This window comes from Tachysurus fulvidraco, chromosome 17 (assembly GCF_022655615.1).
Source record: "Tachysurus fulvidraco isolate hzauxx_2018 chromosome 17, HZAU_PFXX_2.0, whole genome shotgun sequence".
NCBI lineage: Eukaryota > Metazoa > Chordata > Actinopteri > Siluriformes > Bagridae > Tachysurus > Tachysurus fulvidraco.
In genome coordinates this window covers 18583190-18597395 of record NC_062534.1, presented here as the reverse complement: position 1 = coordinate 18597395, position 14206 = coordinate 18583190, and the positions used below count along the sequence as shown (strand labels likewise).

Below are 14206 nucleotides of genomic sequence, written 5' to 3'. Positions count from 1 at the left end.
ATTTGATTATACTCAATTGATTGATTATTACTCAATTATTTAGGTATACATACATATATTCACCTGGCACCACCATGTGAGTCTGTCCCACCCCGTCCCCCCCGGGATTTACGCCCATGCATCCAATTGAACATCCATTCTATAACACGTCGTTCCTATAACACATCCGTCCAATAACACAGCATTCCTATAACACATCTGTAACACATCCGTCCTGTAACACATCCGTCCTATAACAAATCTATACACATCCGTCCTATAACACATCCATTCTATAACGCAGCATTCCTATAACACATCCGTCCTATAACACATTCGTCCTATAACACATCTATAACACATCCATCCTATAACACATCATTCCTATAACACATCCACGTCACTTGCTCCATTTTGCCATCATCTATAAACTGCAGCAGCACAGGAAGGAGTTAGTGTGTGAATGTGGTAGCGAACTCTTTAAAACGACACCCGTTTTTTTGCGGCACGTCAGCTGATTGATGACATTTAAAAGCGCTGCTCGGTTTACGGAAAACAGAAACAGACTCCATTACAGAGAATCAGTCCTGTCCTGGTGGTGGTAAGTGCTTTATTGTTGATTTTTATAACTTTGGCACATCTAGGCACTTTACTGCAAAATTGCATCGACGTGTCACATCATTTAGCAGCAGTGAAGTGGCTTAAACACAGGATGTGTCTCACTGTACACATACACATATATTTAGCCAATTAAAAGCAATCTAATTTATTTTTCTCAGTAGTGTTAGTAGTAGTACGTTTTTATTTAAATTATTTTATTTAAATTATTATTATTTTAATTAGTTTTAATTATTCATTTGTTTGTAATCTCATAACAGACTCCGGAAGCGAAACCAAAAGCTTTGGTCAGAACTTGTTTTTGTCTCTATACACTTTTCTGTGCATGAAGATGGCGCCAGGACAGGTGCGTAAACTTATACACTAGATCTACATTAAAGCTGCACCAAACCCTCCCTTTCTGTACCACTATAACGGTTTAACTACTACTTTTGTAAAGGTAATAATGTTTGAGTTGAAAAATAAACACTACCGGTGAATTAAGACAGGCTTTAAATGTTGACCTGAAGTTGTTTGTGACTCAGTGTGAAGAGAAACCACAGCCAGGTGACTTGATAGAAATCTACCGTCTTATCTACCAACACTGGGGCATTTATGTTGGTGATGGATACATCATTCACCTGGCAGCACCATGTGAGTCTGCTTAAAACAGTACAAATTAAAATATTTCACAACACCTTTAGGTTCATGTATATGGCACATATAGGTACTATATATGTATATAGTATATGTATACTATATATATTTATAAAAGAGTATATATGTAATTTTTGTAACATATGATAAAAGTAGAATTGGACCTAATTTATCTATCTATCTATCTATCTATCTATCTATCTATCTATCTATCTATCTATCTATCTATCTATCTATCTATTTATTTATTTGTTTGTTTGTTTGTTTTTGTTTCTACCGAGGAAAACACTTTGTGGCACCCAGGCTCTGTAAATGGAAGCATGGGTAAATGCTCAGTAAATGGAAGATCTCTTTTTAGGGAAAGAAGCAAATGCCTTCTCAATATGGTGCCTGAAGTTATAAGTGCACCACTGTAATCATTTACAAATCGGAATATTATTTACTAAGCGTTTTTGTTTGTTTGATTTTTGTTTTTTAAAGAAAATGAATTTTTAAACTCCCATCTTTATTGATTAATTAAAAAGCAACGTTTCGACCCTGTTGGGTCTTCTTCAGGCAAATGAAGCACATTTGCGAGTTTGATAAAAATGCCTTTGAGTTTCTTTCAGCAATTTCTTTCTTTAAATAAGGTTGAGTCTAAGCCTAGCATTGAGTGCATTTTAGACTTGGCAAACATAGTCCTTACCAATAACTTTTTTCGTTTTCAGGATGAGTTTTATATACAAAAGCGAGGCACTGCTATGGGAAGTAAAATGGCCCCTAACTATGCCTGCTTATATATGGGTCTTTTTGAAAATCAATTTGTGCTGCATCAGAGAAACCCATTCTATTGTAAGATCTTATTCTACAAGCGATTTATTGATGATATTTTTCTGATTATTGATTGCACATTAGATGAATTAATGGGCTTCCAATGAGTATTTGAACTCTTGTAATGAACATTTGAAATTTACTCTGGAATATGATAAACATCGCACCAGTTTCCTGGATATTCAGGTATATAAAGATGGCATGACCATAAAAACTGATCTTTTTCGCAAGCCCACGGATCGAAACACTATTTTGCATGGGGATAGTTTTCATCCCAGACCATAGGTTAGAAGTCTTCCGATCAGTCAGTTTAATCGTGTACGTAGAATATGCAGCGATAATTCATCTTACTCAAAACAGGCTGCAGACTTGACAAAAAGATTCCTCAATAGAGGGTATGAACAACAATGGGTTGATTTGGCCAAAAACGTTTTGATAAATTAACACAAGATGAGTGTCTTCGATCAAATAAGCGCAATAAAAATCCAAACAAGTCCCCTTTATGTTGTATTAAATATTCTTCACTTGTACCAGAATTTAGAAAATCTATTTACAAACATTGGCACATTATTGATTCGGACCCTAAACTGATCAGGATATTTCCGGAAAATCCGATTTTCCGGATATTTCCGAAAAAAAAAAAAAAGCTTATTTTTAAACGTGCCCCGAATTTAAAAGACCTTCTGGTTAAAAATGATAAACGTCCGCAACCCGCAACGTCATTTCTTAGTATGCCAGATGGTGATTATAGATGTGGCAGTTGTGCCCAGTGCTCGTATAAGTGCAAAAACTTTAATCATCCACACACCGGCAAGACCTTATCTATTCGTGGGGTTATCACATGCAGCACCACACATGTTATTTATTTAATTCGCTGCCCGTGTGGTTTAGCATATGTTGGCAAAACAACGAGAGTGCTTCGGACTAGAATTAGTGAGCACAGAAATACTATTAGGACAGGGGATGAACGTAGTCCTGTTGCCGCTCATTTTAAACGAGCAGGGCATAATGTCAGCGCCCTTAGATATCTTGGGGTAGAGCGGGTCAATAAAACGTCCAGAGGAGGAGATCAGGACAAAAGGCTTCTCCAACGTGAAACATTTTGGATTTACTATTTAAATACAATGTCTCCCCATGGTCTTAATGAAGAGTTTGATATAAAGCCATTCTTATAAGGAGTGGGGATATGGATGTATATACAGTGTATTTGTATGTATTGGTGTATGTATATGTGTGTATGTATGTATGTGTATATGTGTGTGTGTGTATATATATATATATATATATATATATATATATATATATATATATATATATATATATACACATATACATATATATATATATATATGTACGTATGTATGTATATGTATATGTTTGTGTATATATGTATGTATGTGTGTGTGTGTGTGTGTGTGTGTGTGTGTGTGTGTGTGTATATATATATATACAATCTGATATACAATAGTGGGCACATACAAGCACCTACACATATACGCATACATACATGTATGCGTATATGTGTAGGTGCGTGTATGTGCCCACTATTGTACACATGTATATGTATGTGTATACATTTCTTTATTGACTATTTTGCTGTGGTCTTTTGTGTAAATGTGGGGTGGTTTTCATGTTGTTTTTGAGCATGTATGCTGGTTGCTTTTTAATTAATTAATAAAGATGGGAGCTTAAAAAGTGTTGCGGACATTACAAATGTTTTACTTTAACAGTTTATTTTGTCCTGCACCTGCCAGAAGGGGGGATGTGCACACAATTACTGATTTAACACCATTTTACTCTTGCCCATGTACATAACACATACTAGTGTGCTTATTTATAATAAAAGTTCCACAACAATCGTTCCACCTTCTTCACTTTATATGTAAGTGTAATTTTTGTAATATGAGAGATTTTATACTGTCCCTATGTACACCGTAGCTGAAGACGCCCATCCTGGTGCCAGCAGCATGATGTTTGTGCTGTCTGATAAGGCTTTGGTAAAGAAGGAGGAGCTCTCCTTTGTGGTCGGCGATGATGAGTACAAAGTTAACAATCTACTGGATGATGAATATGAGCCACGTCCTGTCCATGCCATCGTCCATGAAGCATACAGCCTTTTGGGGCGGGAGCTGCCCTATAGTGTGATCAGTAGCAATTGTGAGCATTTTGTAACTGACCTGAGATATGGCAAGGCTGAATCTCGGCAGGTATAAAATCCATTTATGAGATTGTTATGAGACAACAAAGTGACCTTGTATAAAAATATCAAATGAAGCTGCTGTAATTATTTTAATTACTCTCACTTTACTACATTTGTGCTATTTGCAGGTGCGTAAAGCTGTGGAAGTGGTAGCAGGTGTGGGTCTCGAAGTGGTTGATTTTGTAGCAGACCTTTTTGGTTCAGGAAATAAGGAGAAGAAGAATACTCAGTGAAACCTCAGATGGGGAGAAGCTGTAAAGAAAAACACCAGCAAGCCTTCTGACTAGAAGTATGCCTTTTATGCAATAATCAGCCAACCACTAAAGAGATCTAATTCTGCGATACAACTGGAGTTTAATTAAGCACAAAATTATTTATCACTTCTTACTCTACTGCCAAATAAGTGTTGGTCTTACCAATAATCTACAAAGATATAGGCCAAAACCAACCTCCTTAAACAAATAAATTTTGATATTGTATAGGGCATATCATGGTGCATACAAGTGGTTAAATGGGGTTTTATACTGCAGTTCAAGATTTTTTTATATAAGATATATCGGCTATATTTATATATATTTATAGGGATGAAGTCCAAGTATTATAAATCTCTGATAATTACAATTCTCATTTCCGTCAGGATGAGAAAGGCTAACAAAAACCAAGATGACCCTTAAACCACTGGTCCAACATTTGTCTGTTTCTTATGAGCTACTAATTTAAGTCATGGGATGAAAGCAATGTTTATTAAGACAGTAAAGGGAAAATAGATATTGCTGTGCTTTTACATGTCTGAATAAAGTTAAGTTTAAATTGACTTTAGTTTCCATTTTATGTTTCTATAACACCACATTCAGACTGACTTATTTGGTACACAATTTACAAATGGTCTTCCAATTAAAAAGATTAAAATATGTTATCTTAAATAATGTTGATTTGGTAAGGCTTTTTTCAGTGTTATAACACTAAGAGGTAAAGCAGTTTAAGTGGGGGTTTTTTTAACCATAAAAAGGCTAAATATATAAATAAAAAAAAAATTCTTTAAAAATATAATAAATTGTAATCGCTGGCAAAATGCTGTGGTATAAGAGGAATAAAACCCTTCATTATGTTCTTTTGTAAGATATTGCATCTGATCACAAAACTAACATTCAGACTGAAATAATCAACAAAAAATACAAAAAAAACAAAAAACAATGTTCAAGCATCTCAGCCTCAAAGGAAATGAAAAAGGCACAATAAAACAGAGAATAATCTCTTCGCACATGTTCATGGGCCCCATCACAGCAGATATCAGTCATTTTGTTTTGTAACATATATTATTATTCATACATGCACTGGAATTATGGAATTATAAGTCAACCTGGGATTGTCACAGGATTGTGATTGCTACACACATACAAGCAGCCTTACAGTCTGGGCCAAAGATCATAACTGTTCATTCAGGGACAGGAGAATACAGTATGAAGTGTATATTCAACATGCACACATACTACATTACCAAGGTTGAAGAACATATATTTTTTAATATGAAAGAAAAGTTTTCAATAAATAGAACAATTTACAAACAGGTTAAAAAAAATGTGCAAAATGCTTAGTACCAGTTGAAATGTGCAAATGCGAAACACGTTATACAAACATTACTACACATTATACACAGTATGAGTTATATATATACATATATAGGCCACACCCACTTTTACCTCTCCAGCCGCTGAGCCTTGCTTCCTGCTATGCTTTCCTCCTGGAGGGTGAATGCTCCAGCGGCGGTCCTGATTGGTCCGTGTTTTCCTGCCGCTCCGCCCCGCTCTCACTTGCCGCGGTGCTGGCAATGGTGCTGAAGATTTGGAGCTCGTGTGTGTATATATATATATATATATACACACACACACACACACACACACACACACACACACACACACACACACACACACACACACACACACACACACACACATATCTATACACATACATACAGTATATATATATATATATATATACATATACACACACACACATATATATATATATACATATACGTATGCACAAGCATAAACATAAATAATATATATAAGTATAGGTATTATATACATGTAATATATATGTAACATGTGAGGTGCAACAGACTGTACAGATACAGAAATGTCCTGTGGTACCGATAGCTTATTGTCAGATAGATTGTTATATTAAATTAAATGCAGTGTGTGTATAGTCCAGTGTGTGTAGATGCAGGACGAACGCAGTGTGCGCGTGTGTGTATAGTCCAGTGTTGAACTGTTGAAGTTTGAGTGCAGTGTGTAACATACCATATTGTGGAAGTATGCTATATGCTGTGTTAGTTATGGCTATTAATTAGTCTGATGGCCTGAGGAAAAAAGCTATCCCTCAGTCGACTAGTGCGGGATCGGATGCTGCAGAGGTGTCTTCCTGAGGGGAGCAGAGAGAGCAGTCTGTGGGACGGGTGGCTGGAGTCATTAGTGATCCTCCGAGCTTTTCTTATACACCGCCTATTGTAGATGTCCTGGAGGGAGGGAAGCTCACCTCCAACAATGTGGCTGGCAGTTCGCACGTCCCTTTTCAGGGTTTTACGGTTGCCAGCGGTGCTGTTTCCAAACCAGGCAGTGATGCAGCCCGTCAGGATGCTCTCTATAGTGCAGGTGTAGAATGTTCGGAAGATGCTGGGGCTCATTCCAAACTTCCTCAGCCGTCTCAGGAACAATAGGCGTTGGTGTGCCTTCTTCAGCACTGCGTCAGTGTGTGTGGACCTCACTGATGTTAACACCCAGAAAATTAAAGCTGCTCACACGTTCCACAGGTGTCTTGTCGATGGTGATGGGTCTGTGTTCTCTGCTCTGTCTCCTGAAATCTACCCCCAGCTCCTTGGTCTTGTCAATGTTTAGTGAGAGGTGGTTCTTCTGACACCATTTAGTCAGGGTGCTCACCTCTTCTCTGTAGGCCGTCTCATTGTTGTCGATGATCAGGCCTATCACCGTTGTATCATCAGCGAATTTGACGATGACGTTGGAGCTGTGTGTGGCTGTACAGTTGTGTGTATACACGGAATACAGGAATGGGCTGAGGACACAGCCCTGAGGAGCACCGGTGTTAAGGATCAGCGGGGATGAAGTATTGCTGCCCATTCTCACCACCTGACTTCTGCCTGTCAGAAAGTCCAGAATCCAGGCAGATGGTCAGGTGGTGAGAATGGGCAGTTAGAGATACCAAGGGTTCACTCAAAACAAGGTGCGTCAGCATTTAGTTATTATGCCACCTATAGCTGGAATCAGCTTCCAGAAGAGCTCAGATGTGCTTCAACAGTAGACACTTTTAAATTAAGATTAAAAACACATCTGTTTAACTCTGCATTTACTGAATGAGCGCTGTGCTGCTTCACACTGACTGCACTTTTTATCCAAATCACTTTTACTCCTGTTTTATTCTTTTTAACATATTTTAAACTGTTTTTATTAAAATCACATTTATTTTCTTTAATTGTTCGTTGTTTTTATAATGATTTTATCGTGTGTTTCTTATTTTTTCATATATATATATTTTTTTATCTCTTATAAATTGTTTTCTAATTTCTATGTAAAGCACTTTGAATGACCTCTGTGTATGAAATGTGCTATACAAATAAACTTGCCTTGCCTTGCCTTGCCTACAATGTATTTTCCTGTTCCTGAGAAAAAAATCCAAGTGTAAATAATGACAGTAAAGTTTCAGTAGTGATTACGTTGTTCTGACTCCTATATAAGACAAATAAGGGTCAGAAAAACATGAAAACACAACCTATCTTCTTTTTCTTTTTAGATCAGAACATTTATCAATTAATTATTTCTAATTGTTTTGATCCCAGCCTGTAGTAATGTATGTTTCTGCATCGATTGGAATATATAATATATATTGGAATAGGACAAAGTAATTTCCTTTAAACTAAAATATTTTTTTTTAAATTTCTGTAAAAAAGCATAATGAAACATGTAAGACTTCATAAGCTCTAAAATCACCTACACCATTGAAAGTGACATTGGAATGTCTTGATAAAATTCACATACATCAATATTCATATACTGAGCGGTTGAACAGTTTCGTAGTATGTAGTGAATAGGAAGTGTGAGATAACTACAACACATTACACTATTTTTCATACATTCAGGTCATTCTTTATCCTGGGTACGACATGCAGTGAAATGCTTTTTGCAACTGTCCTGTATATAAGCATAAAAAAAGGAATGCAATTTAGGATAAAAAATAAACCAAAACCAAAAAGAGATAGATAAATAAAAAAGTATAAACTATATAAAAAACTATATAAAAAAAAACTATATAAAATATGAAAATATAAGTGTAGAAATAATGTATATAAATATGCATAAATATACATATACATAAATGTGTATGGTTTTTAAAGATTGTCCTTAAAGTGTCCAGGTGCAGTATGGTGTGTAAATAGTGTATATAGTGTATAAAGTGGCACTGTGCTGTGGAAGTCCAGAGTTACAGTGACAGTCCAGAGATAAAAAGTGTCAGTGCAAAAAAAGGTGTGCATAAAAACAGTGTAGATGGAGAATGAAGTCCAATACTAGATCCTGGGTGTTTCCTGATTTAGACTCCGAATGGCCTGAGGTAAGAAGCTTCTCCTCATTCTCTCTGTGTTTGCTTTCAAGGAGCGGAAGCGTTTCTGTGAACACAACAAAGAAAAGAGTCGATTGTTGGGATGGCTGAGATCTTTTACAATCTTCCTGGCTCTGGTCCGGCACTGCGTACTGTAGATGTCCTGCAGGTCAGGGAGCTCAGTGTGGATGGTACGTTCAGCTGATCGCACCACCCCCTGGAGGGCTCGCCTGTCCTGCATGGTGCTGTTCCCGAACCAGGAAATGATGCTACCCGTCAGGATGCTCTCAATGGTGTAGAAGGTGCAGGTGTAGAAAGTCTTTAGCACCTGAGAGGGTAGTCTGAAGTCCATTAAGCGTCTCAGATGGTACAGACGCTGCCGGACCTTCTTCACCAGGGTGTTGATGTGACAGGACCAAGACAGGTCCTGTGTGATGTGATCACCTACGTACCAGAAACTCCACTCTCTTCACTGGGGTCCCGTTGATGTTTAGCGATTGGTATGACCGCTCCTGCTTTGTGCTGAAGTTCACTATCAACTCCTTAGTCTTGCTGACATTCAGGAGAAGATTGTTCTCCTGGCACCATCTCTCCAGGTTTTTAGCCTCCTTTTTAGTTTCTTTGGGACAGGAACAATGGTAGACTGTTTGAACCATGAGGGGACAATAGACTGTGCCAGTGGGAGGTTGAATATCTCAGTGAACATCGGTGCTAGCTGGTCAGCACAGGCTTTCAGAACCTGACCTGTGATGCCATCTGGTCCTGCTGCCTTCCTGGTATTCATTCTCTTGAATGCCCTCCTCAGGTCATGCTCCGAGATGGTGAACGTGTTCACCACTCCAGCTCTCTCAGCATGCATGCTGTTTGTGCATTGCAGTGGATCCGGAGCCTCAGTAATAAGTATTACTGTGTATAGCACTTGATGCCACTTGTGTGCTCATGGCTGCTTTGACGTTTTGGTGACTTTAATTATCTCCTTCCTGTGCCATACTCTGTAGCCACACATTATGATATGGGATGTGGTAGCGTGGTTAAGTTGTTGGACTACTGACCAGAAGGCCATGGGTTTGAATCCCAGCTCTGCCACAGCTGGGCCCCTGACCAAGGCCCTTAACCCTCAATTGCTAAGTTGTATAAACTGAAATAAAGTGTATGTCACTCTGGATTAAGGATGTCTGCTAAATGTCAGAAATGTAAATGATCTCCTTCCCACGCATTCATACGTTGTTGCACGCCTTATTTATTTATTGTGAAGAATTGTCACCAGCAGGACTGCGCGTGCGCGTGTGTGTAAAAGTCAGCAGCAGGACTGCGTGTGTGCACATGTGTAAAAGGGAATTTTGGAAATATTAAAAATTGGAAAGGGGCGGAAAGTTTCCAGTAAATTTCCAGTAAACGGGAATTAATTGGAAATATATGGAAATGTATATAAACTATATCATATACAAACATAAACATTTGGTTTGGCCATAAACAGACATGCATGTAAGGTCATACAAATTAAAATTGAACATCAAAAATGATGTCTTGACTGATTTTATTGTAAGTATAACTGTAGGAGAAGACCGTCACCACCCTACACTGGCCCAGGCTAGCTCCGGCAACCTGACTTTAAGTTTAAATAACAACTCACAAGTTAAAATTTAAAGAAGAAATGATCAGCCAAACTCACGAAGACTGGATTCAGTTGAGGTAGGTTTATTGACAGTCGTACAGACAGCAATCAACCAGCTGGTACCAGGGATACAAGTCTGTCTAGCAAACGATACCTGCACCAGGGATACAAGTTCGTCTAGTAGACGGGACCTGCACCGAAGCACTGCTGATTTCAGCACGCTTATATACAGTTCTGACATGCCCCCCTTCCTATTCAATCATAAATCGCTTCCGCACGCACTTCCCGCATGCTCGGGAATTTCCGATTGTTCTTGAAAAAGTGACCCTTTTAGTCCAGACGTTGGGTAAACATTGCCTCTGCATTAGGCCCCATAAATTCCCATTGTCTTTCCCCTGGGGGAATCCCATTTCCACAGGACTTGGACTACGTCGTCCAGCCATAAAACTTATAAGTTGGGTCCTATGTGTGTTTAGAGACTTCATTCCCTTTCTTGAGGTTAACAGACTCAACTTAACGTGACTTCACATGGGTATGTATTGCATCTTCTCAGGTTTTTGTTTATCAACATTGTTTCTTCTGTATGACTTAAAACCAGTTCTTTACTATTCTGTCTTTTTGAATACAGTGTGCAGTAGTCATTGGTTGATTTATTACCCTGGTGGCCGGAGTGAGCATGTGTTTACAGAACTTCTTGTGTTTCATAGCTTTAATCTCTACTTGGGTTGCAAATCTTCTGGACAAGACTGAACTTTCGACACCATCTTCTACTGCTCTCCTCACTACTTAGTACCTCCGGAACATGGAGAGCCGTGGTCGACCCAGTGACACATCCGCTTTTAGGAGAATAAATGTTTCAACCCAGACTGCTACAGTCACCACTTTAATCAACCCAAACTCCTTCAGCCTACAAGCACACAAGCTACTCAAACTACATGGCGTGTTAAAAACTCAATATCCTCCTTGTTTTGCTATCAAACCATTTTACATTAAGAAGTGACTCTTTCCTTTTGATGTTGTATCTCATTATTAAAGCCTTTATATTCAATTTTTTCTCTACATCTTGTACATGTACGTGTCTTGTGCTGCCTCACTATATGTGTGTGTGGGGGGTTGCTGAGTGTTTTATTTATGGCCTCTAATGGTCTCTGTCTAGAATTCCTTGCTATGGCCCTAATGGCCTGTGTGTGTGTTTACATTAGACACTCAATGTATGGTTTTCTCTCCCATGTTCTTTGTCCGAGTTGGGGCATAATTTGAACCTTCTATGTATTAAAATTTCCCACATAATTCCCCCCTTTTGCGGCTGCAAAGCTGCAAACCCAATGGACTTAGGAGTGAGTGGCGAAGGGAAGCATGTCTCAATTTATGCTAGCCCAGTATACATTTATCATTCAATTTTAAACCTTGGTCCAGAGGTGAGTGAAAAAACCTTCTCATACTTGCCAATTGACAGGGAAAAATTCTCACCTTGCCAGCGCTTTGTGCTCGACAGTGTATTCATCACCTGGACTTTATGTACAAACATATACATCCCGTTATATGCATCTCATGTTACATACATTGATTATAGATTGCATGTTACATTGATTATAGATTACTGATACACTCACATTCATTACAGATTACTGATTACTGATACATTATGGTGAAGATTATCTATCACTCTTCGTGTGTAGGTTCGTCCTGTTGTACTCTGTTGTCCCTTAGAACAGTGTATTTCAGCCCCTTGTGGCTTTGCACCACGTAGAGAGGCTTGGTGGGAAATGAGGGAGAGGTTACTAGCACTTCACCCCGTTCCCTAGTTTGCATTCCTGTCTTCATGCATGGCAAGGCCTTCAAGAGCTGCTCTACCTTCACAGGCAGGTTAGCCCACAGTCTATCAGTCCCTGCACAAATCGTGATGATCTCCATGTCCTTCCACATGGGTGTGTTGAAAGAAAGCCATTCTAGTCCTCCCACCTTGAGTCCATAAGATACCTCTCGCATCAGATGATATTTCGTGCGTGTCACCCAGATCTGGACACCTGCCTTGTTCAAGGGCCCATACACCTGGTTCTCCCGTGCAGCTACCCACTTTCTGTCCATGGTGATGTAGTCTGCCTGTCGGGGAATTGGGTTCTCCCAGTGGGTCAGCCTCCATTCTCCAAGTTCATCTGTCAGAATGTCCTTGCCTTGTCTCATACTTGTCATTTTTCTCTCCACACTTTCCCTGTTAATCATAGGACACAGAGAACATGGGGGAAAACAACACATAACACCATTCTTGTTTCTAAATCATAAACACTTCTACACAATGTGCACTACTTAATTTCCTAACTAGAGGTGGTTTTTCTCTTTTTCCTTTTTATACTTTTTATTATTTTTCTTTATTTTATTAGTTTTTTTTTGTATTAATCATTATCTGCATAACACACCATATTTACATTTTATTTACAGGAATTTTATATTATCTGGGCAAACCGTTGCTTTTCTAGGGATGTCGTATATCGCGAATGTGTTCATTTCTATGTAGTCTGGTTCATTGTTTTCCACAATTTGCAGATTCTTGTATGGTCCTGTCCTTCTTACGTCGTTCCACTTCCTTTTGAAGGCTCTGATGTACACCCAGTCTCCTGGTCCTACGTTGGGTAGTTCTATCGCTCTCGCTTCTGTCGCCCCTTTTACCTGTTGGAACAAAGTTCTGTGTATTTGGGTTAGATGTTTTACATAACTGGCAAGTTCTTCTTCTAATTGTTCAAGTGGGGGCCCTTTATAGGGGCCTCTCAAGTATGGTACCGGCATGGGTCGACCCGTAAGCATTTCGTGTGGTGTTAAATGTGTGATGCGATTTGCCTGCATGCGCATGCTCATCAACGCCAGTGGTAGTGCTTGTACCCATGTCAATTTGGTCTCTGCGCAGATTTTAGCCAATTTTGCTTTTAGCATCCCATTAGCCCTTTCCACCATCCCCTGTGACTGTGGGTGGTATACACATCCAAACCTGTGTTTTATCCGCAATGCCTGCGTCACTTTGCTGGCAACTTTGTTCAAGAAATGCTTACCACTGTCTGAACTGATCTTGTCAGGAATTCCAAATCGGGGTATCACTTCTCTGCAAAGGAATTTCACTACTGTTTCAGCATCAGCATGTGCTGTGGGATGGGCTTCCACCCATCTACTGAACCTGTCTACTACCACCAAAACGTACCTTTTCCTTTCTTTCCTTTCAATCATGTCAATGAAATCAATTACTAAATGTCGGAATGGACCGTCTGGCTGTGGGATGTGTCCTATTGGAGCGGTGAATCGATTGTTGGGCCTAAAAATGGTGACCACCACGTTTTCTTAAGCCTTTTCACTACCTCCCCCCTTGCGCAATGGTCCAAACCATGCGCAGTATTGATTAGAGTAGTCAAAAGCAATATGGGGGCTACAAAGTGACCATGCGGTCCTCGCCACAGGCCAGTTTGCTCGTGCTTACGCGCTCCCAGTTCCTCCCAACGTGTAGTCTCATGGACTGAAGCTGCATTCTGAGAGGCGGCTAAGGAAGTTAGGTCGGTCTCTAGTGGAGGAGTGTCGTGTGGGACAGTAACTGCTAGGACATTTACCTGCTGTGATGCTACCTTCTTAGCAGCTTCATCAGCTGCCGCATTACCCTTAGACACGAATGAGCCATCCGTTTTATGTGCGGCACACTTTACAATAGCTAGCTTAGCTGGAAGCGTGATGGCATGTAGTAGGTCTGAAATGTCCTG

General features: G+C 39.3%; 1 protein-coding gene across 1 annotated transcript; it reads left to right on the top strand.

Annotated features, from left to right (window-relative positions):
- The first annotated feature begins 398 nt into the window (after positions 1-398).
- On the top strand, positions 399-5057 carry LOC125139263 (phospholipase A and acyltransferase 3-like). The gene is made up of 5 exons (XM_047802596.1): positions 399-580; positions 858-943; positions 1122-1230; positions 3982-4250; positions 4372-5057. The coding sequence occupies exons 2-5, from the start codon at positions 923-925 to the stop codon at positions 4474-4476; spliced, it is 504 nt and encodes a 167-aa protein (XP_047658552.1). The 5' UTR covers positions 399-580; positions 858-922; the 3' UTR covers positions 4477-5057.
- Positions 5058-14206: the final 9149 nt, after the last annotated feature.

Bases quoted from the DNA above. Each gene is read 5' to 3' on its own strand.
- LOC125139263 (XM_047802596.1), top strand. From the start codon at position 923: ATGAAGATGGCGCCAGGACAG. The intron at 1,231-3,981 runs GTGAGTCTGCTT...TGTACACCGTAG, and splicing joins CATTCACCTGGCAGCACCAT to CTGAAGACGCCCATCCTGGT. The intron at 4,251-4,371 runs GTATAAAATCCA...TGCTATTTGCAG, and splicing joins GCAAGGCTGAATCTCGGCAG to GTGCGTAAAGCTGTGGAAGT.